This window comes from Rhinatrema bivittatum, chromosome 3 (genome assembly GCF_901001135.1).
Source record: "Rhinatrema bivittatum chromosome 3, aRhiBiv1.1, whole genome shotgun sequence".
Classification (NCBI taxonomy): domain Eukaryota; kingdom Metazoa; phylum Chordata; class Amphibia; order Gymnophiona; family Rhinatrematidae; genus Rhinatrema; species Rhinatrema bivittatum.
In genome coordinates this window covers 359,223,967-359,247,983 of record NC_042617.1, presented here as the reverse complement: position 1 = coordinate 359,247,983, position 24,017 = coordinate 359,223,967, and the positions used below count along the sequence as shown (strand labels likewise).

The following is a 24,017-nucleotide window of genomic DNA, read 5'->3' as shown; positions in this document are numbered from 1 at the left end:
GTATACTGGAATACACTTCTCGATGTATGTGGGCTGGTTTGTGATTGATATAATTTTTTTTATCCCATTTGCCTCTATTTAAACTTTGATTTACAACTCAAGTCCATCACATTAGGAATGAAAGAAAACAACCAAAAGAAAAAAAAAGAAAACATACTAGTGTGGATTATGCCACTACAAATATCATACTGTATCCTCAACCACCACCATTACTCTCTATCTCCCATCATCCAACTTGAGTCATAGAATCATCAGCTATAACAATGTGATACTTACCTTGAAGAAATAAATGTAATGGATAAGGATCATAAAAATAATATATGCTGCTTGCATATTTAAAAATACACTTGCAAGGACATTTCACAAATAAAGAAGCTCCTACAGGAAGTGCTTTAGAGCGCATTTCTAGAAACTTCTTAAGCATAGCCATAATGGTATTTAAAAAGTCAGGAGAAACATTGTTTGCCCATAAAAATAAATTGATCTATACTGAAAAAATAACTTCAAAATTTAGTCTCTGTCCAAATCTAAAGCAAAACTTGCAATGAGGGTAGCCATTTGCAGGTTCTTCCACAGTTTCCAAAATTTCAGTTAGATTTTAACTACCAAGGCCTCTTTCATCCTGCACATGACAAATCGAGCCCAAGATATAATAGGCCTTGGCAACAACAGGGAGATTTTTAAGGGGAATTTTCAAAATGTTAAACAATAATCTTTTTGCATTTCTCCTGGAGATATTTTATTTCCAGGGACATTGAGAAATCTGACAGTACAATGTCTAACCACTTTTTCTAACTTTCCAAGTTGACACCACAAACTAGAGTTGTTCTTGATCAAGGTATACATATCCTGCTCCAATTCATCCACCCTACTACAGCAAGTTTCCACCCTAGAACAACACTCTTATAGCTCCCCCACCTACAACTGAAGATGCTGAACAGTTCCTTTAGAAAAATTGCAAAGCTTTAACAGCCAGCCTATTTTGGTTACCGCCATTCGATGTATCTGGTGCCACAATTCCAGGTTAGAGACTTCCTTCTGAGGCCAAGCTCCTGACCCAGATGAGTCCACGATCATAGGGGGGGGAAGATAACTGGCTTCAGTGACCCAAACTAGGCCCCTGTAGTTCTCAAAGCACCATTTCCCCTCCTCAGCAATTTCTCTCCTGGTCTTCCAGAGCACCTGAAAAAGCTGCTCCGGGTAAGGCAAACGCCTCTTCTGCATCTCACTACATAACTGCTCCTCTCGGCCCATTGTGCATGAAACCCCACTAGAGGAAGACGTTAATGATTCCAAAGGAGACCACAAAGCTGCCTAAGAATCTGGGCTTCAAAGAGATATCATGATCTTGTTCTTCTACCCATACTCCAGATGAGCCAAATACCCCATCGCTCTTCTAATGCTGACTTGCAACTACAAATTTGGCAATCAGACCAACAACCAGAGAGAAAACTCATGAAGGGTACGTCTTTGCCTTGCCTTTCTGTTAAACATCTTGCACAGAAAAAAAAAAAGGGAAAAAAATCAAATAAGAGAGTCAAAACTGCATAAGCAGCACCATCCCCCACCCCCACAATATGCACAATTTTACCAGATGCAGAAGAGCTAAACACTGTAGCCATGGAAACCAAGCTTGGTAAGGCCAAAAGGGGGCTATCAAAATCATTTGACCCCCCCCCCTCTTCTAAACTTCTGAAGTACCTTGCACACAGCAGTCCTTGGCTGCATGCACTTGAAAAAGCATCTGCCACTAGCTTCTTCTCTGCTCATATCCTGGAGCAGTACATGAGAACTTTGATCTTTAATGCTGCTGCAAACAGATCTTTGATTGGAGTGTCCCATAGTTGGATCACTTATTGGGCTTCTTGATTGTCTAATGATTATTCATGTGGCTGTAACTGGCACCTTAAATTTGTCTGCTAAATGATGTTTCCCTCCCCCAGAGAGAGATAACTTAAAGAAGTATTCTTCGGGAAATTGCCCATTTCCAAAACTTGCAGGCTTCTTGACAAAGACTGGAAGAGCCTGTCCCTCCCTGTTTGCTAATATGGAATATGACTGCTTTCTGTTTTGTTCTTTAGCCAGGGACCGAGTATCTTGAGAGCAGTGAATATGACTGTCAATTCGAGATGATTCATATGAAGTAATTTTTAGTCTGTTGACCAGGTTGCTCGAGAACTTAAGTGGTTGAAATGAGTTACCCAGCTTTGTTTGGAAGAAAGGAAAATTGGTACTTACCTGCTAATTTTCGTTCCTGTAATTCCACAGATCAGTCCAGACAAACGGGTTTTATTCATCCCTACCAGCAGATATCTGCTGGAGGTAGAGAAATACTGAGGGACTGCAGGTGGCACTCTCACATATGTGGCAGTGCCTAAAGTTTTGTTCTCTACCTCCATCTTCTGGGAGGGATGAATAAAACCCGCTTGTCTGGACTGATCTGGGTATGTTCAGGAATCTGTGATTTTTCGTGATACCATAACATACTCGGTGAAAAAAACAAAACAAAACTGACTGAATAGGTTGGAAGACTTTAACCAGCAATTAAGAGAATGGACATTGTGAGATAGTGGATAGAGATAATGAATCCACCTGTTATGCCACTGAGCTCTTCTCCAGGCAAGGTATGTGAATGGGGTGACAGACTGTTGCTGCTATGTGCCCTAACATCTATGTAAAACAATGGGCTAAAACTCTTTTGCTCATTAACACTATTGCTCTGTGAGGAGGAAGGAAAGCACTTCTATGAAGTCTATCACCTGAGAGGGTTTTATGTTGGATTTTGGCTAATTGATGCTGAATCCTAGGAATTGACAGGTTCTCATTGCACGAAGAGTGTAAGAACTTGCACAGAGGAGGATTTGGCCTGATATGAGCCAAATGTCTAAGTAGAGGAAAAAAGCATTGTGTAGCGCCACCTCACCCTTCTCCCAATCACACACACTCTTATATTACATACACCACACAAACACATATATATACAGATAGATAGATAGATCCATACACATTCACACACTTATTTCCCTTACTACTTTCAACCTATCCTCAAGCCAAACCCCAGCGTTTCTACCTTATCCCTCTCTCTAACCCCAAAGCTTTCCCCTTGCCCCTCTGCCCTTCGCTAGGCATGGGCACACAGGGCTCCTGCTTGACTATTGGCCAGTGCAGGGAACAAGAGAGCAAGAGATGAGGCCGAGGCAAACAGATATTCTGCTCCCTAATCCTGCCTCTCCCCTACCTTTCCATTCAGACCGATGCAATATCGTCACGGGGGAAATGGACGCTCATGACTGAGCGCCCGCTCTCCCAACGCGCACCAATCGACATCTCCAGGGTGCCCGATTTAATATTTAAATTGTCTGCCGCTGTAAAAAGGAGGCACAAGGGGAGATTGAGCATCCCTAGCACCTCCTCCGCAGTGGGTGCTCAGGAAAGGTCGGCTATCAGCCGGTTAGGAAAACAGATGCTCGTTAATTGAGCATCCCTTTTCCAAACCTGACTGCCGGCACACTTTTTAAATTTTTTTTTACATGCTGTCCTTTTAGTCCTTCCGACTTAATATTGACACAATATTAAGTCGGAGGTAGTACAGAAAAGCAGTATTTACTCCTTTTCTGTACACTTTTTGGGCTGCTCAAAAATTAATACCTGATTCAAGCAGACGTTAATTTCTGAGAGTAAAAATGTGCGTCAGGCACACATTTTTTTTTTCAATCAGGGAAAATAGCTAATAGCCTCATCAACATGCATTTGATTGAGATGAGCATTATTAGCTTTGCGGGGGGGGGGGGGGTGTTGGACACGCGTTTTGGATGCGCTGATGCCCTTGTAGCATAAGGGGCAGTGGACTCGCATCCAACCATGGGTTCAACTGTGAGCTCGGCTAAGCGCACTGTATTGCATTGGCCCGAAAGTGCAGGAAATAGAGAGAAAGGATGAGAATTTAGAATGAACAGAGCAGAGAAATGAAGATTTACTCTGCTCCTTAATCCAGCCCCTCCTCAGCAGCCTCAGGGAACAAGAGCGGAGGGGCTGACTCTCAGAGACTGCCAAAGTATCACTGGAGATTCAACGATTTCATTTAGATTTCTAAGTCTCCAGCTCAAACCAGAGTGTTCCTAGATATGGGTAGTTTCTGCAACCTTCAAGAATTTCACTGAAAACCTTTTAACTACTGTTCAAGATGTCCTTGAGGTGCCAGCACTATGCAGGCAGCCCCCGTCTCCAAGTCCAATTTCACTGTCTCTTAACCATGCAGTGCCACAGAGTACACTGCTCCAGGATAGGCTCTGCCAGAGAATTCAGTGCAGGTGGGAAGGGAATGCAGGCACGGGAAAATATTCAGAAAACTTGGGAACCAGCAAAACGTTTTGAAGAAGGGAAAAATATTTTTAGGATTTATTTGATTTTTTTGTGGGGATGGAAAGGTGGTGTTATTCTTGTTTTTCTACTTTTATTTTCTACTTTCTCTTCCTCTGCTTCCTTTTTCTCCTTCAGTCTCTTCCTCCTCTCTACTCTCATCTCCTCCCTGTCTTTTTTCCTTCTGTCTCTTCTTGCCCTTTAATTTCTTGCTCTCCTCTACCCTCCTCTCCCTCCCAGGGTAGCAGTGCAATCACTGTGCACTTGAATGGGGCGGCAACACACAGCCGAGTCAATGCAGCATGGGATGGTGAAGGTGCAGCTCCATTTATTCATTTATCTTCATTGCCACCTCCCCCACCCATTCCCCTGGCAAGACAGCATAAGAGGCGGCACTTAATACAGCATCATCTCCCTGGCACTGCACAGGGGCCAGTCTCAGGTTATGACATGCAAGATCTACAAGGATCCACATGGCACAAGAAGCTGGCGCTGTTACTAAGCACTGCTCCTCCTGCTGATGGGGGAGGAGGAGTGCAAGAGCAAGCCTGCTGCACTGAAGACCAGGGGAAGGTCTCACCATGGGAAACATGGTGAGACCTTTCCAGGGGTAAAGGGATGTGGGGAGAGCTTTCTGGGAGTGGGGAAAGACAAGGGAAGGCAGAAGGTGAAAGGATCCATAGGGGGGTGGAGTCGTGCAAGGAGGAGGAGATACAAAGGACCAGAGACTAAGGAACAAAAATTAAGAAGAGCAGGAAGTCTAGGGTCTGAGTGAGAGAGGACCCTGCATATGGGGCAGCATCTAGGAGGGAGCACCATGGCTGGGGGAGCAGGTCAGAGGGCTGGTAACTGGGAATAGAGAGAGAGAACCAAGGAGAGAGAAAACAAGAGTTGATGGAAGTTGGGAGTTTGTGAGGATGGATGTTGGTGAGACAAAGAGGATCCTAGATTTGGCAGGGAGGAAGAAATCCAGGAAGATAACATAGGAGGAAGGAGATGCGGCATGGGGGAGACAACACAGGAGAGAAAGCAAAAAGAATGGGGAAAGGAATGCAGGCAAGAAGAGCAGAAAGAGAACCAGGAGAACAGAGCAGAAAGAGAAAGAGAAAAGAGTATTAAAATATTTACTCTGAAGGAAATAGACAAAAGGGAGAAAGGGAACAAATAAAAAAGGAGAATACTGGAGAGCGAGACAGAGAAAGACAAAGAGAGACAAGACCAGAGAATAAGGAAAAAAAAAAAAAAAAAAGACACGCTGAGCCAAAAAATCAAGCCAGAGAACCAAAGGTTGAAAACTTTTATTGCTTTACAGAAAATATTAATTCATCAGTGTAAAATATCTTGGCAACCAGTTCAAAGTCTTTGATATGGATGAGTCTCTTACATACAATTTACATATTAATAACAGCTGAATTCCGATGGCTGATTTGACTTTCTGGCACATAAATTTGCTTGTATTCAGGAACTCTCTCCCAGCACCGTGGCTTTTGCACTGGGTTCACAATATGTTGTGGCAACCCAAGTTAAAGAATTTGTTTTCAGCTATATATTGAGAGTAGATTATTACAATTTTCCATGGGGATACTACATCGGAGATCTATCCCCCCTCCCCCCCCCCCCACACCCACCCAATGAACTGCTTGCTCAGTACTTATAAGATGGGGAACAGAGGCCCCAGATCTGCCCACCCCATTGCACTTGGTCCTGGTAAGTGGTACTCTGACGCTCAAAGTTATTGTTGAAAACAAGGGAAGCCTATGAAGGGCACCACTGGAATTCATGGTGGAGGGGAGATGGCTGCAAAATAAATAGCACTGACCCTTCTAGCCTCTCTCTCCCCCCACCCCCCGGTATATTCTCTTCAGATTCTCCCCAGCCTTTTTCTCCCCCCCCCCCCTGTTCCTTCCCAGCTTAACTCTCTACCTAATCTTCATGTCTGCAGCAATCCCGGATCCTTCTCTCCACAGTAGGGGGCTGTCCTAAGCCACAGCAGCAGTCTCTCCTCAGTGGCCCAACAGCAGGGTGCTAAGTCTGGGTCACTGCAGTAGCAGCAGCAGCAGCCTCTCTCTTAGGCAAGTCGGCGGCTGCCCTGGGCTGCAGTAGAGGTGACACCAGGTAGTAGTGCCAACATTTTCCCTCTTGCAAAACCATAAGGGTTGCTCGCATTTAGCAAGCAGGATGCTTGAGGGTTGTGTAATTGTCCTAATTAAAATGCATGTATTAAAAAATAAAAACATATTTTAATTTCCACACCAATATTAATTTTTCCAAGCAACAATTACAAACAGATTAAGAGATCACGTGATGCAGTAAGGGAATCAGACGTGGGATTTCCCTTCTCGGCCTTTTCGCCTCCATCCCACCCCATTCCAAGACCCCTAACCATGGAATAATTTGGGAATACTAACCTATCACTATTAAGAGCCCTCGTTTTTGCTTGAATCCAGCGGAATGACTTCCAGGGCAGCAAAAAAAAGAGAAAGAAAAGGAAAAGGCCGGGCCACCTGAGTAGGCCCTGGAAGATGAAGGAGCTGTCTCAGATGTCACCCCGACTGTAGCACTGTCGGAGATACGGTCAGCGGTCCGTGAAGCACTTGGACCTGAACTATTAACAATCTCTAATAAGCTAACAGAGCTGACAGCTTCTATAACTGGACTTGAATCGCGTTTTAGCAGCATTGAGCAACGAGTATCCGATGTGCAGGATGATCAGGAAAGCACAAGGAAGGAGCTGGATTCTATTAAAGCTACTCTGGCAAAAACAGTCTGACCGCTTGGAGGACCTCGAAAATAGATCCAGACGTTCGAATTTGCGCTTCGTTGGGCTTCCAGAAACAGTGGCTGAGAGAGATCTGGCTACCTTTTTGGAAGATTGGCTGCCGCGAGTCCTGGAGCTTCCTCTGCTGCACTGCCCCTTGAGGATCAAGAGGGCCCATCGTCTAGGCCCTAAAAGGGATGCCGCTACAAAACAGAGGGTCGCGATTGCGAAGATATTAAACTTCCAACACAAGTCGGCAATACTCCGGGCTACGCGCGCTGGGAAAGGGCTCGAATTTGAGAACCGCAAGGTGCTAGTTTTTCAATACTTCTCTGCCGGCCTTAGTAGGCAGAGATGCACACTGACTCCATTTTGCAGTCGCCTCTATGCCCTGAACATGCAAGCGACCCTTGTCTATCCAGCGAGATTAAGAGTATCCACTTCGAACTGCATCCGCTGGCTGAGTAACCCTGCAGAAGCCCGAGAATATCTGGCAGACCTGGAATCAGCTGCGTCAGTGGTAGCGGGAGCTTCAGGCCCTTGAATTTCGTGAGTGCCTCTGGCCTGCTTGCAGGCTAACGGGAGCAATGGCGCCGGAACTCTGAGGCCCTCTGAATGAGGAGCATCGTGTTGAGTGCTCCCCTCTTTTGGAGGCCTTCGGAGATATTCCACTGTTCGTCAGCGGGGAATTGATTGGGTTGCTGCAAACGGACCCCGGGGAACACGGCTGGTAGTGTGTATCTGCATATGCTCCCTTGCATAACTGCTGCCGCAGCATTGAACTCGCTCTCGTTCCCGGACTGCTTTTTTTTTTTTTTCCTCTCCTGGGTCTACCAAGCTTCCTTTTTTTTTAAGCTTGAGAAATGTATCCAGGAACCTATCTTACTTCCTGCTTGATTTTCTGTCTTTGGGGCGAATTGAGCAATGTTTATGTTCTGCAAAAGGGGCACTGTCACTATTTTAGGTAGCCTTAATGTTTATCTCATTCTATATTTCTGTCACTTGGGAGTTGAATATACTGCTGAGTGGTATTATCTTGGATATGGTGGAGGGGGGGGGGGGTTGCAAATGTCAATTGCATTGAAGTGTTCTCCCTTAGTTAAAGAGAAGTGTTTCTCTGTTTATAGGGGGTGGGGGGAAGGGGAGGGGGAGGGGGGAAAGGGGTCCTGCTGCTGGTGTTTATCAAGGGTGGGTATGCTGTGTTGTGGTTTTGGTTGCGAATTGTTTGCTTTACACTGAGTCCTAGACTGCAGAGAGTAAAAGAATGGGGATCCCAGCTGGGAGGATCCCTGTTTCACATTTCATTTCTAAATTCTTTCAGTAATTCTCTTGATGGGCGGGTAACTGGCTAGTCCACACATGCGCCTGATCTCTTGGAATATATGTGGTATTAATTCTTAAGAGAATGAAAATTCTCACCTTCTTAAAAAGAAATCGGCTTATTTGGTATTTCTCCAGGAAACGCATCTCACGGATGCGGAACACCAGAAATTATGCCGTGACTGGGTGGGATCGGTACATTATGCCTCAGCCACTAGCAAGTCCACTGGTGTCACTGTTTTGATTCACAAGCGCTTGCCCATCTCCATTAAGCAAGAAATCAAAGACCCTAAGGGTAGATATATTATACTGATTGTTGAGATTTTTCAAAGCACGATGGTGCTGTGTAATTTATACGCACCTAATAATCTGAGTATGGCAATTTTTCAAGCTATTCACGACCACTTGGTGCCTTACCTGAATCTCCATCTTATAGTTGGGGGCGATTTCAATACTATTAAAGATCCCCAACTTGACAGGGGAGGAGCCACGAGCCAGAGCAGAGGTCACTGGGGTAAGCCTTTCTCACTTTTAGAGCATGAATTAGATTTAGTGGATGCGTGGTGCATTTTAAATCCCACGGCAAAAGACTTTACACATCTTTCATGTGCTCATGCCACCTATTCCCGGCTTGACTATACCCTGTTGAATACAGGTTTGTTCTCTATGCTCACAGAGGTGGGAATAGACGACATTGTTCTCTCAGATCACGCTCCAGTTTGGGTGGAGTTAACTTGGCCCGGCGGGAATCCCATGCTGTTGAAATGGAGATATCCTTACTACCTGGCCGAGGACCGTGGGTTTCCGTGAACATCTCCAGGTTAAATGGAAGGAGTATGCTTCACATAATGCACAACACGTGGGTGATTCGGTGCGTATAAATTACACACCAACAGCAGTTCTACGGGGGGAAATCATTTCCTATGTGGCGCACAGGAGGAAAATGTTAGATAAACGAATTCTCACTCTTAATTCCCAGCTCCAGAGCGCTAAGCAGAAACTCCTGCAAGACAACTCTCCTACCCAAAGGGATTTGTACCTTTCAGTGCAAAACACTCTCAATTCCCTGTTACACCAGAGGGCAAAGAAAAGTGTGTTATATTATCAGCATAAGCTGTTTCAAATGGGGAATAAATCAGGTAGACTAATGGCTGCACTTAAATCTCCAACGGGACACTTGGTGACGGATACCCCCCAACATTTTAAAGATTTTCAGGGAGTATTATGCTACTCTTTATACTGCCGATTTACAGGATATGGAGGGGTGCCATCGCTTTTGCGACATGATAGAAATGCCTCAAGTTACACCCAAACAACAAGCCCAGCTAAATCATCTGATTTCGGAGGCAGAGACAAGGCGAGTTATCTGGCAGGCAAAACGTTATAAAGCACCGGGCCCTGATGGCTTTACGGCCGACTATTACAAAACCCTGACTGACGCAGTGGTAGGCCCTCTCACAAATAACTTTAATGCCTTGATTGAACAGATTCACAATCTCCTGCAGCCTACCATCCCATATCCTTATTAAACGTGGACCAGAAACTCTTGGCCAAGATTTTAGCTGATAGACTGGCCCAGATTTTGCCCTTCCTAATTAGACAGGATCAAGTTGGGTTTGTGCAAAAAAGATATGCACTCACTAATATCATAAAGGTATTGGCTACCATGGCGCTATGTATGCAGTTTCAAGAGCTGTATATGGCCATGAGCTTTGATGCGGAAAAGGCCTTTGATAGAGTGGCGTGGCGCTATCTATTTCATATTTTAAATGAGATGAACATCACTGGTAGGTTCCAGGAGGCGATCCATCTCCTCTATCAAGGCCTGTGGCACGTATAGTCACTAATTACTCTCAATCGGAGAGCTTTCCAATCCATCAGGGAACTAGGCAGGGGTGCCTACTCTCTCCATTGTTGTTCTTACTACAACTTGAGCCTCTTCTTTTGGCCATTCAGGGGGCTCAGCAGGTTAAGGGGGTTCGTTTTCAAACGCAGACTTTCAAATATGCGGCTTTCACAGATGATGCGTTAGTCTTCTTAACTGACCCCAACACCTCTTTGCCACCTGTGCTGTCTCTTATCAATGGGGTCAGAGTTTTCTCGGGTTTTCGTTTAAACCTGGAAAGTCTGAAGGGCTGGCCTACCCAGATGGGTAGGCCAGCCCTTCAGACGTGATAGATGGGAGGGTCCCTTTCCACTGCTTTGGGCTCAAGGGCACATACGGTATCTAGGTGTTTATTTGTCCACTGAGCTTTCCCAGTTATATGCACTGAATGTGCCTCCATTGGTGGCCTCCACTCTAGACCAGATGCGCAAATGGCAATCTCTCCCGTTATCTCTAGGAGGTCGCATACATCTATTTAAGATGATTATCTTACCCCAATGGCTATATACCTTTCAGAACCTGGTGCTTTGTCTCAAGGTTAAAGATATTCAACAGTTAGAAAGAAGGATGTGGCGCTTCTTCTGGAAGGGGAAAAAATCTAGGATAGCACTCTCCCAGATGCAATGTAAATGGGGGGATGGAGGTCTGAGTGTCCCTGACTTTCGATTGTATAATTTGACAAGTAATTTAAGAGTGGTGCAGGAATGATTGGTTGAAGAAGGGTTTTATATTAATTTGGAGGCTGAGCGCACACTCCTTGGCTCCCATGATTTGCGTTTCACTTTGCAGACCTCAGGGGACAAGTTGACCCTGCCCGAACCCTTGGCTGGTTTGGTGGCCCTGGTACATCATGCCTGGTTGCAATTTCTGAAATTGCTGTGGCTGCCCCAGGGGTGCGTGTATATCTTACCCCTGCAAGGTAATTTAGACTTCTCTCCAGGTTCTTCTTCCAGGGTTTTTAAAGATTGGGAAAGCCGGGGAATTACTCAATTGGGTCATATTTTGGACGACACTGGGCAAATTCTCACACCCCAAATGATGTCTGAGCTTTATGGCCTATGGCATTTATCTGTGTTTTCCTATCTGCAGCTTTCCCATTATGTCAATTCACTACCAGAAGCCAGCCTTATGCCCAGTAGCTTCCAAGTTGTAGCTGATTTTTTCTTGCTGGAGCAAGTGGAAATACCTTCGCTCTCGCATTATTATAAAAAGCTATGGGCTGCCACCTATCAGAATCTGTGTTTGGCCTTAGCTGAACGTTGGAATGGGGAAGGGGTATTCTGGGTAACGGATATTCAACTCCGCGCCTGCTTTAGGCATATATATATATATATATATATATATATACATACATATAGCGAGGGTTTCCTAAAATTCTTATTATCGAGAAATGCAATATAAATTTATTTGGTGGGCATACGTTTCTACGCAGGTAGCCTTTCATTCTACCTTGCTGTCGGCGGCCACTTGTGGGAAATGTAAGTAGGCCATTGGTATCCTCTCCCATCTGTTTTGGGGTTGTTCGCTTATTCAACAATTTTGGAGGCGTTTTATCTCTTACTTGGCTAGTCTGTTGGGCATTTCTTTACCAGCATCTCCTCTTTTGGTACTCTTTGAATGTATTCCTTTTTTACATATTAGAGAAATGGGGCCTCGTAAGCTGTTTATGAAAGCTTGGTTTTTTTTAAGGAAGAAATTGATACTTCTTCATTGGAAGGAAGCAATGAGACCCTCCTTCTGGGCCTGGCGGAATCACCTACATCATTTGATGCAAATGGAACAGTTGACGGCTCGAGCTTCTCCCAGACTATGTCGTACATTCCTACAGACCTGGGATCCTTATCTGCAGGCTTTGCCACATAGGGCACGCAGTTGGGTTTTGAATGACTGATACCTATTACCCACTGGTTTGTCCTGGGACTACTGTTTGTTGTGATCTACTTCTCGCATCACAGCATGACCTGATTTGATTGATTTGGTTTAATTGGGGGGTGAGGGGTGGGTGACCGGCTGGGGCGTTGGCTATTTGCATTGTTAACAGGTATTGCCTCATGATGTTAAATACTGAAGAGCCACTGTGTTCAACTCGCTGTATTGTTTTTTGATGTTATATTGGAAAACGCAATAAAAATTGTTAAACATACAAAGAGATTAATTTATAAATATTTTAACATTCTAAAATAACCTGCTTTCATACAACTATCACACTAGTTTGGCTGCTTATCTGCTCTGCTGTTTATTATTATTTTCTTCTTCCCACATCACCGAATCGGCCTTATTTAAAAAGCAAACAAAGTTAAATGTTTTCTGTTCTTAATTTTTTTTAAAGGTTCTTTAAATTCTTCCTTAGTTCTCTCACACTTGACCGCTCTGCTCCAGGGCCAGACCTAAACAATGAAAAAACTTTCTTCCTGCAACATTTGTAAAGAAAAGGTCACATTTTTGACACATGGAAATTTCCATAGCTAGGAAAACAAAAGTTTTGATCCTTCAAGTTATGTATCAAAATTATATACAGATATATATATATATATATATATACACACACACACACACACACACTCTACATATTTATAATACAGGGGTTTCAGTTTTTTAAGCTTTTCAACATATAGAATGTTGGAAAGAGTTATGTAAAATCGATCAACGTCTGTCTGTCTATAAGCACAATAACTCTCCAAAACATACCAAATTTGGTATGCAGGAAGAAAATAAGAACATCTCAGATAAATTAAAAAAACAGAAAATCAGATAATTTTCAGAGAACCAAGAATCCAAAAAAAAAAAAGAGACCATTGGAAACTGTAAGAACCTGCTCAAGCTGCCAGAATGCTGACAGTGCTCCTCCTTCATATGCCACTCCCCAATCCTCCCCATGCTATCAGCACTTTGCCCACAGCAAAACAGGCAGAAAGAGACAGACAGGGAAAATAACTGAAGCAAATGGCAAAACACAGCACAAAACAGTGCTTCCAAAGTACACACACACCATAATCCCCCTCACATAATGGCAACTATATCACCACACACACCTACCTGCTCCTAGAACACCCACCCCCTCACACTCCACAAAGATCCCCTCTTACACACAAACACTTGTCCCCACCACAGCCCCTATCTACTCAAATATAGCAATAACAGCCCCCCCCCCCAAAAAAAACAAAAACTCCCACACCCCACAACTCTCAACTCTCCTTAGGAAAAGTGGCCTAGTGGTTACAGCAATTGGCTGAAAACCAAGAAAGTCAAAATATAAATCCTGCTTCTCCCACTGACACTTCTTGTGACCTTGGGAAGTCAATGCCCCAATTACTCACTTAAATTGTAAGCTCTTTAGGGAAGGGACTTACTGTTCTTGCACACTCACCAGCATTGTACAGCACAGCCTAGATCCAGTAGTGCTAGAAGTATTATTATTAACAACTCTACCACACACTCCCCCTTACAGAACCCATCCATACACACCTACTCCCTAACATATCCACCCCCACCTCCCATGCACACATCCAACTTTATTTATTAATTACAATATTTCTAGCCTGACAGTAACATCAGTATGCTCAGCGGGTAACAGAACATTAAAATACAATTGTAAAACATAAATGACGAACCAATTCATAAAACACGAGACAAGCCATTATAAACATCATATAACTTACACACAACGCCACCCATACACTCCCTCAGAACCACATCTGCTATCTGAACACTGCAACACCCCCAAAAAGAACTACATACCACAACCCCATATACACACACACTCACCACACAACTCCTTACCCACACAAAAATACACATGTCCGTCCTCCCAAATATCACACACCCAGAGACATACCCTCCCCTTACACACTATTTCTCCCCATGCCCACACCACCCCTTCCCCTTACATACATACAGACCACCCCAAATCCACACACACCCTTTCTATAAATCTATGTTGGAAAGCTTTCCCAAGGTCTTCCCTACTTGTAAGATTTGGAAAACACACACAGAATTGTAGTTTAAAGACAGATTTCTTCATAACTGTTCAATTTTCAGATCTGCTTTTACTTTCCTCTTAAAACAGATCTGATGAAGGAAGTACAATGCTCAAAATTAGTCACAAATGTATTAATTTACTTAAATAGAAAGGTATCGCCTTTAGCTTGATGGTTGACCTGTCTTTTCATCTGTTAAAGCTATTAATGGACTAATTACATTATATGTTCTATGGCAAGTTCAACTGAAAATATAGTTTACAGATTTGTTTTATTAGTTGAGTGTTCTACACCCCTATACCCTCACAATAGTCTAGAGGAACGGTCTTCAACCCAGACCTTGGCACACAGCCAGACAATAGGATTTGCAGAATATCCACAATGAATATGCATGAAGTAGATTTGCATGCAATGCCTCCATTGTATATTCAAATGAATCTCATGCATATTCATTGTGGACATTCTGAAAATGCGACTGGCTGGGTGTGCCTAGGGCACACAAGATGCCATTTGGGACTTTGTTTAAAAAAAAAAAGAAAAGCAAATCACAAAGATTCATGTGTACTGCAAGACAAAATGCAGAACTGCAAGTAACAGCTACTTAATTATATAATTGCAGGATAAATTCTAACAGCCTTTCTTCAGCACTAATTAGCTACAATCTGTTAAAACCAGACAGCCACTATTTTCATCCCCTGGGTTAGAAAGCAAACCTGTCACTTGCATTTTCAGCATAAAGAAAACCATGGAAAAATCGTTAGTGCCAGGCAAATTCTATCAGACATCTTCATTTTAATTTTCAACAAGTTCTTAGGCTTTCATGTTCCCATTTTTTATGTACCCTGGGAAAGTAATTTATCTTTATGTGCAATAATTCCTATTAGCTTTCATCAGTTTTAATTGACCTTACCTAAAAATCCATAGAAGATAATTTAAACTGTGAAAAAAAAAATGGATTTGCACTGAGAAGTGCCTTCATTTTTTATCGTGCCGAGCTGCTGCCATCCAACATATTTTAATCTCACTTGGCCTTGCTTTTCTTAATGAAATAATCTTTTAAAAAAGGATCTTATCGAGACTTTTATATCCATACAGAGCTGCAAAAAAAAATGTATTACTGCATCCACACGACTTAATTGTTTTATACATCTTCAAAGTGATGTCAGATTAAAAAGTATCATATTAAAACAATGCAGAAAGTTCTGAGCTGTAAGAAAAACGGAATCACAGTGGACCAGAAGAGTATTAAATGTGTAGCAGGGGCAAGGTGCCACTACCTTAGGGACCTGTTTCCTAAAGGGTTTTTCCCATTCTGTGGCTATGCTTAGTAAATGACCCCCTTAGTTCCTTGTCAGCTCTCCTGTAGCAGGCTAGTTAACCAGATTACAAGGAATTACTCAATGAGAAAATTATGTATGTAATCTTCATCCGTGATGTGCTTTGCAAGCAGTTATAAATCTACGGTGTGTCAAGGAAAAGTAAGCAGCCCATTTATCAAGGCTTATTTTGCTTTACAAAATAGGGGGAAAAGGGCAATTTATCAAAGTCCAACACACATCGCTTAAGTGTACGACCGAGGCCACTTTGTCAAAGCCACCATCAAGTTTCCCCGAGCACAAAGATCTTACCCCGACTATTCGTTTCTTTCCCTTTTGCCCCACCCATGCTACCCAGAAACATCCGATTCAGATTGTTTTAAGAGTGTTTTACAATCACATTGGCAAGTCTATTAAGAAAAAGAACAGCATAAATCCTTAACATTTACACCTACAAGGGGGGAGGGGGACAGAAGCCCCAACCCTGTGATTGGGACAGACACAAGGAAAGACACCTACAAAACAGTAATTTCCTTTGAAATCCTTGAACGTCTTTCATCTTTGGCAACAACTGTGATATAAGACAGAATGGTAATGACGTCTTTCATTTTTTTCAGCAGAGTACTGTTTTTTTCCCCAAGCTCCTGCATAACTAAAACAGCTAATCCAAAGTTTGTTACGTGCGGGCTACAGGCCACTAGTTATACGCAAGTGAAATGTTATTCTCCTAGCTCTTACGGTTGAAGAGTGCTCACTCCTAACTTTATCACACAGGGACCACTGCTACTAAGTATGTGAGCTTTACAGCCATGCAGACCTGACATACCCCTGCTTGATAAATCAGACACCAGTACACCTCAAGCAAAACACTTCTAGCCTCCCAGACTGGAATCAAGTCTTGGTAAGATCCCTATTTCAAATAAGAGGAGGATAACATGTAAGGGGGAAATTTCTAAGTTGATAAAACTCTACAATGACTTTATCAGTGATTCAACTAAAGAAAAATGATACAAATCACTCTATTCGTTTCTTATGTTTGCTATGACAAACACATGGGCCGATACAGTACAGTGCAGAGCACACTGTTAACCTGCATTTGGACGCGCGTTTTCGACACGCTAGCTTTACCCCCCCTGAAACTAATAGCGCCCGCAACATGCAAATGCATGTTGATGGCCCTATTAGTTATGCCCTCGCGATTCAGAAAGTAAAATGTGCAGACAAGCGAAATTAGCGCCTACCCAAAGGTAGGCGTTAATTTCTCTCAGCCCCGGAAAAGTCAGAGGTCCTGAAAGTTAAAAAAAATAATAATAATTTTGAAATCGGCCCGCGGCTTCTTGAAAATCGGACACTCAATTTTGCCAACATCTGGTTTCCGAACCCATGGCTGTCAGCGGGTTTGAGAACCGACGCCAGCAAAATTGAGTGTCGGCTGTCAAACTCGCTGACAGCCGCCGCTCCTTTCCAAAAAAAGACGCTAGGTACGCTAGTGTCCCTAGCGCCTCTTTTTACCGTGGGCCCTAATTTAAATTAATTTACTGAATCGCGCGCACAGGAGAGTGGCCTGTGTGCGCGCTTGCCCGCTCTCCCGCGATTTTTACTGTATCGGCCTGACAATTAGCAAGCCTTTTGTCTAAAAGCATCTTGACAATTTGATGGCAACTTAAAAGAAGAAGTGAGCAGCACCGTATACAAAAAACACTGCTGTTGCATAATGGAAGACCCAACAAAGAAATGGATTGGGGGGGAGCGAAAGAAGGAGAAGGGAGGAGGCCATCGCTCTCCCTACCTGCAACCGATTCCGGTACCCCGAGAAACATCCCGGTGACAGTGCTGTGGTCGCTGGCTGGTGACGTCAGCAGAGACGCCTCCCGACTGACTATAAAAATCTGCGGAAGGGCGGCGCCCCGCAGCCGCCGGCGCACGGCTTTGGCTGGAGAAGGCCGGAGAGATTTTTTGAATTTTGTTATTCGTTCCTTAATGGGTAGAAAGAGGAAAGCGAAAATCTCCACCTCTTTTCCTTTGCATCAACAACCTATTGGCCCAATGGACCATCACGTTGTGAAGGTGATGGAAACGCCCCGAGAGGACAGTTTGGGAGCATCGTCACTGATCTCCCTGAGTCCTGGCAATGGACCGAAGTCTCCGATTCAACCAACGGGAATTGTCGCAACTGGAAATCTGGTAGGAGAGGCCCAAGGGGACTTAGACCTGAATCAACAGGTCAATGTTCACTGGACTGCGAATGCCGTTTCAAAAGTTTTAGTCGATTCAAAAGAAACACTATCAACTAGTTTAGGAAGGAACATTATCTGGTAATACAACAGAACTAATGTTACCTTGTTGGATCTTGTGAATATGATACTAAAACTTGATAGTAATGTGAATAAGATGAATGAATCCCTGTTAACTTTAATAAGAACTAATAGTAGTTTGATTGAAGAACAGGGAAAGAAAGTTGATAAATGTGAAAAAGAAATGCTTGTGATTACAACTAAAGTTCAAATGATCCAAAATTCTGAAAATGCCTTTATCCATGATAGCTTAGCTATTCGAAAGGAAGTTGAATTATATTGAAAATTTACATAGAGTAAAAAACTTAAGGATTATTAATTTTCCCATAACTCTGCTTCTCTCCCCATGGGAGATGTTTAAAAAATATTTGAAAGAGAATTTATTATATGAGGAAGAGGAAATTCCAAAAGTGTCTAAAATTTATTATTTGCTTAAAAAGTGGACAAAATGTAGTAGAATCAGTATCCTCTCCAGGTATATCGACTTTTTTAGAAGAGTCGGTGGACCTGATCAATAATAGAGCAACTCTCTTTGTTTCATGCCTAGCTGAGCAAGATAAAGAAAATTTATTTAGAAGATTTTTCAGACACAAGGATATATTGTTTTGTGGACACAAAGTCCAAATATTTCCAGATGTGGCGAGAGCCACTCAAGTAAGAAGAAGGTATTTTCTATCATTAAGAGATCGTGTTTTGGCATTAGGTGCTACCTTCTTAAAGTTTCCTTGCTTGTGCCTGATTAATTATCAAGGGAAGAAATTTGGTTTTGTTGACCCCACACATTTAGAAACATTTATTGTAGATAAAAATCAGGTTGCGACTCCCGAGACTATGGCCCAATAAAAAGATAACACCTCCTGGACCCTTCTGTGACGTTACTTTTACAACAAATTTGTTAGTAATGTTATATTAGTTTCCTTTTTCTCCCCCAAATTATGGGATAATGTGATACAATCTTCTTTTTGTTTTTCTAATTTATTTCCTGAGTGTGTATACATATCAATTGTTTATTTCTTATATTCTATGATGTATGTCATTTGATGAAAATTAATAAATTATTAAAAAAAAAAAAAGAAATGGATTGTAAAAATAATTATTTCTCCACTAAAGATTAAAAATGTTAATCCACAGTACACTCACTAACAAGTCTTTCTTGGCCCAAAAGTTCATCTTTCCAAGCTCCACTACAACACCCCAACATACCATAAAACAAACTACAACCTTAAACAGGGAGACAAATATTAGAAACTAGAAATGTCACAAAAATTGTGTGCTTGAGACACAGACAAAATGTATTCTGTGCATTAAAAAAGGTTGAAGGAAAACCAAACAACTGCCAGCATGGCGAGGTGAAAGTGGCAATAAAAGCCTAAAGAGTGTCATTCAAAAAACACAAATGAGGAAAATAAGGAAGAGCAGACGCACTAGCAAATTAGATGTAAAAAAGAAATTAAGCAGGTTAAGAGAAGGTAAAAGGAAGTGTGCCATAGAAGTAGAAAATAGTAATAAAGCTTTTTCAAGTACATTTGAAGCAAGAAGCCTGTGATGAGCTCAGTTATGTTGCTATATAACCAAGACATAAAAGAGGTAGTCAGGGAGAACAAGGAAATAGCAGAAAATCTAAATTAATTCTTTGCATCAGAAAAGGATGTAGGGGTCGTACTCAAACCAGAAACATTTTTTGATGGTGATGACTGAGTGACTAGATGGAATCATTGTGAAACTGGAGGACATAACTCAGATTGACAGACTAAAGAATAAAAAATCACTGGGACCAGATGGTATTCACCCCAGAGTTCTGAACGAACTCTAAAATGAAATCACAAAACTGTGGTGTCATTCAAAACAGCCATGGTACTAGAAGACTGGAGGTTGGCCAATGTGATGCCAATTTTTAAAAAGGGATCTAGGAGTGATCCCAGAATCTATAGACTGGTCAGCCTAACAACTGTGAGGACAAAATGGTTGACGCTATTCTTAAATTACTGACCACATAAATAGACATGGTTTAATATGGGGGAGTCAATATGGTTTTTGCAAAGAGAAGACTTGCCTTACCAATTTACTAGATTTTTTTGAAGGGATAAATAAACATGCAGACAAAGGTGAACCAGATGATACAGTTGGATTTTCAGAAAGCATCTGACAAAGTCCCTCACTAAAGACTACTCAGGAAATTGGGAGGTAATGGAATTGGAGGTAGTGTCCTACTGTGGATTGGTAACTGGATAAAAGACAGGAAACAGAGGGTGGGACTAAATGATCAGTTTTCTAAATGGAGAAAGGTCATTAGTGGAGTGGTCTAGGGGTCTGTATTGGGACTTCTGCAATTTTACATATTCATAAATGATCTGGAAAAAGGAATGACAAGTTAGGTAACCAGATTTGCAGATGACACAAAATTGTTTTGCGTTGTTACAATGGCAGATTGTGAAGAACTGCAGAAGGATCCTGTGAGACTAGGAGACTGGGATTCTAAGTGGCAAAAGCAATTTAATGTGGACAAATACAAAGTAATGCATGTAAGGAAAAATAATCCCAATTACAGGTACACAATGCTGGAATCTGTGTTAGGAGTGATCACCAAGGAAAAGGACCTCAGAGTCCTTGTGGATAATACCTTGAAATCGTCGACTCAGTGCAGCAGCAGTCAAAAAGGCAAATAGAATGTTAGGAATTATTTGGAAAACAATAGAGAACAAAACTGTGATGGGTAGATAGTCAGAGCATTCAGTGCTATTTAGCCAGATAAATGGGACCTATCTGGCTAAGTAGTGGCCACTGCTTATGCGCCTATGTTCAGCAGCTGCTGTTTAGCAGTATAAGTTCTTATACGGCTAAAAGTTACACACACAAAAAGTAGGTGTGTACTGAGCGGATCGAAGGCGGAGCAAGTTAGCTGTATAACTTATGTAGCTAACTACCAATAATCAGAGTTAGCCACATAAGTTTATGTCTAAGTTTAGACGCCCTATAGAGCAAGTCTCACTTATCCGGCGAAGTGCGCACAGATACATCTATGTTCAGTGGCTTTGGCGTGTCGCTGAATATACATCGTAATTTAGCTGGATTAGTTCTAACCGGCTAAGTTACTTACATGGCCTGTTTTGAATATCTACCCCAGAATAACTTAATGGCTTTGTACAGATCCATGGTGTCTCCATACCTTGAGTATTGTGTGCAGTCCAGTTGCTCTCTCTCAATAAAGACATAACGGAGATAGAAAAGATACAGAAAAGAGCAAAAAAATGATAAAGGGATGGAAAAGCCCCCTTATGGAGAAAAGCTAAACAGATTTATTATTAGGGCTCTTTAGCTTGCAAAAGGGAAGACAGAGAGAATATGACTGAAATTACAAAATTATGAAAGAGTTGAAATGGTTATTTACCCTTTCAAACAACACTAGGACTACGAGACACTCCATTAAACTAGCAACTGGCACATTTAAAACAAACCACAGTAGTATTTTTTTTCTCTCAGTGCACAATCAAGCTAAGGAATCTGTTGCTGGAAGATGTGGTCAAAACATCTAAAATGCAGGCCAATGCAATAAGATGCACACACAAAACCGGCGCTTGTATTGAGCACTCCTTTTCCTAATGCACGCACATCCACATCCACCCTGTGCACACGATACAGTATTTAAATGAGAATAAAATCGGAGCAGCGTAAAAAAAAAAAAAAAAAAAAAAAAAAAAAAGAGTGCAGTGATGGAGAATTGTGCATTTCTGGCACCCAAAAGAGTTTATTGCAACGGGCATTCAATACGAGCGTCCGTTTTGGGCATGCTTCTTTTTGGTTATTTTACTGAGGTTCATAGGCTTTGCTGATTTAATGCTGAAGTTTATTATATCAGGCGCCCATTGTCACAGGTTTCTAAATTGGGCATTCATAACAAAAGTGTGCTTCTTTTTAATCAAATCAATGGATATATATTTTTCTCCACCGGAAGCAGTAAATTCAAGAGTCAGGATGATACTAAGGAGGAGGACACATTTATCGCAACACAGAAGACCATATTTTTTTTATGTTTCTCATGAGTCCTTGACTGCGAGTTAACTTTACTGCACCTCCAAAGCTAGAGTTAAATTCCTCACATTAAAAAATGTGTGTTGGACACCGAAGCCTCTGGGCGTGCTTGCCTGCATCGGGCGGTAATAACTAATACTATCATCTGCGTGGAATTTAAATGCAATTGGCGCTATGTGGTATGCTTTTGTTAAGGTCCGCATTTTAGAAGCACTATTCTCCTTGCTGCATTAGATACTATTATTGCACACCCAAAATACCCACCCAACCTTGAGTAAACCCGTGCACAGCTTATAGCATCAGCCTGATAGTGGGGTTCGAAAGAGGATTTTGACAAATTCCTAAAGGAAAAATCCATACACGGTTATTAGCCAATTAGACTTGGGAAAGCCAGCACTTATCCCTGAGAGTGAGATACAAGAAACAGATCAACTAGTGGGGATCTGCCAGGTACTTGTGACCAGGACTGGCTACTGTCAAAGATAGAGTGCAAGGCTCAATGGACCTTAATCTGACCCAGCATGGTACTTCGTATGTTCTTAATACACAGGAATCTATTACTTAAATTCAAAATGAGTTATTCAGTGTGCTTCTACAATGAAGTCTATTTTACAGAGGATCATATAACAGGTATGTGATGAGATAGATCTCACATAGAAAACCAGGAAAGAAATGTTAAAATCCTTTCTTTTGTAACTATCTGCAAGAAAAAGGAGCAGCAGCAAATGTTAGTCAATGAGAGGCTCTATTCAAGCAACCTCTAAGAGCTTGTAGACAGATAGGCTGTAGATGGGAGGGGAAACTCATGCCCAGTGGAAAAAATTAGGAGTCCATCTATTTGTAGAATTTGTATGAAGGGTAGCAAAGGACAGAGCTGTTTGAAAGGAGATACCACCCCTCCACATTAATGGACTAATAAAAAGTAAGCAGCTAGCATTCCACTCAGCAGTAGAATTTCATATTGTAAAAGCACTGTACAACTGGAAATCTCCTGGAAGGGCCAATAAAAGTTTTTTGGGGGTTTTTTGGTTTTGTTTTTTTTTAAAGTATCTTTACAAAGTTGTAAGATTTGGGGAAATAAGAAATCCTGAATTAACAGGGCAGGTCAATGTCACCTTGTCACACAAAGCACAACAATATGATGTGATAATTCTTCTGAATTTACATTATTCGTCATTCCAGGGCTTACTTCTGGGTATATATGCATCTAATAGCCCTCTTATCTTATTCTGAGTAGGTTCGCTTGCCATGGCTCTTTAACAATGAGCTATTATACTTCTTTCAGGTATGCAAAATAAATATTACTATGACAAACAAATATTGCATGCCTTACCCCATCCAACAGAGTGTTTGCTAAATGGATACGAAGGTCTTTACGAAATGGAAACTCCAGATTAGATACATGAAACACAGAATTATCTCTATCAATCATAAAAACTTCATTCCTGCCATCAATTAACATCATGTATCTGCAAGACAAAAAGTTAAAGATGATTATACCACCACCCACGGTCTTTTTGTAGCTGAATGGCATAACATTTGGATTAATTAACAACCTTCAGAGAAAAACAAAATTCAAGCTCATTGAAATGCAGCACCTGATACTCTATAAACCAGCTACATCTTTACTGTTTTCTCTCTTGCGCCCATTAAATCCAAGGAACTAGTGAGCTGTTGGTTTCTGCTAAAAGGCTCATTAAAAAAAAAAAAGGGGGAAGGTCTGGAAGTGTGTAGCATGTGCCTGTTTGGAAAGGGGCCCTTTTAATCATCATTTTGATTAAAGGCCTATACAGTAATCCCTCAGATTTAAGTATGTGAAAGGCTAAAATGTGTGAATTTATGATTGCGGGGAAAAAAATGGCATCACAATTCATGGGAGATTAATTTATTGACAAATTCTCTGGTTCACTTCCAAGGCAGGCCCAAAATTCAATTTGCAACACACACGATTATATAACCTGGCAAAATGGTCCCTGAGAAGTGAGAAATGTTTAGATGCTCATGAGTATTTAAGCTGGCAGCTTAGAATTTACCTTATGTAATTCATTTGCACCATTCTGTAAAGGAGCTTTCTCACTC

The 24,017-nt window shown here is 41.9% G+C and overlaps 1 protein-coding gene across 2 annotated transcripts in view; it reads right to left on the bottom strand.

Moving 5' to 3' along the window:
* The window catches only part of RNGTT (RNA guanylyltransferase and 5'-phosphatase), a 1,209,919-nt gene that overhangs the window by 794,226 nt on the left and 391,676 nt on the right, over positions 1-24,017 (bottom strand). For both annotated transcript variants that reach the window (XM_029595427.1, XM_029595426.1), the window contains exon 9: positions 23,272-23,407. In XM_029595427.1, coding sequence (XP_029451287.1) covers positions 23,272-23,407 — 136 coding nt within the window. The remainder of the gene's footprint in view (positions 1-23,271; positions 23,408-24,017) is intronic.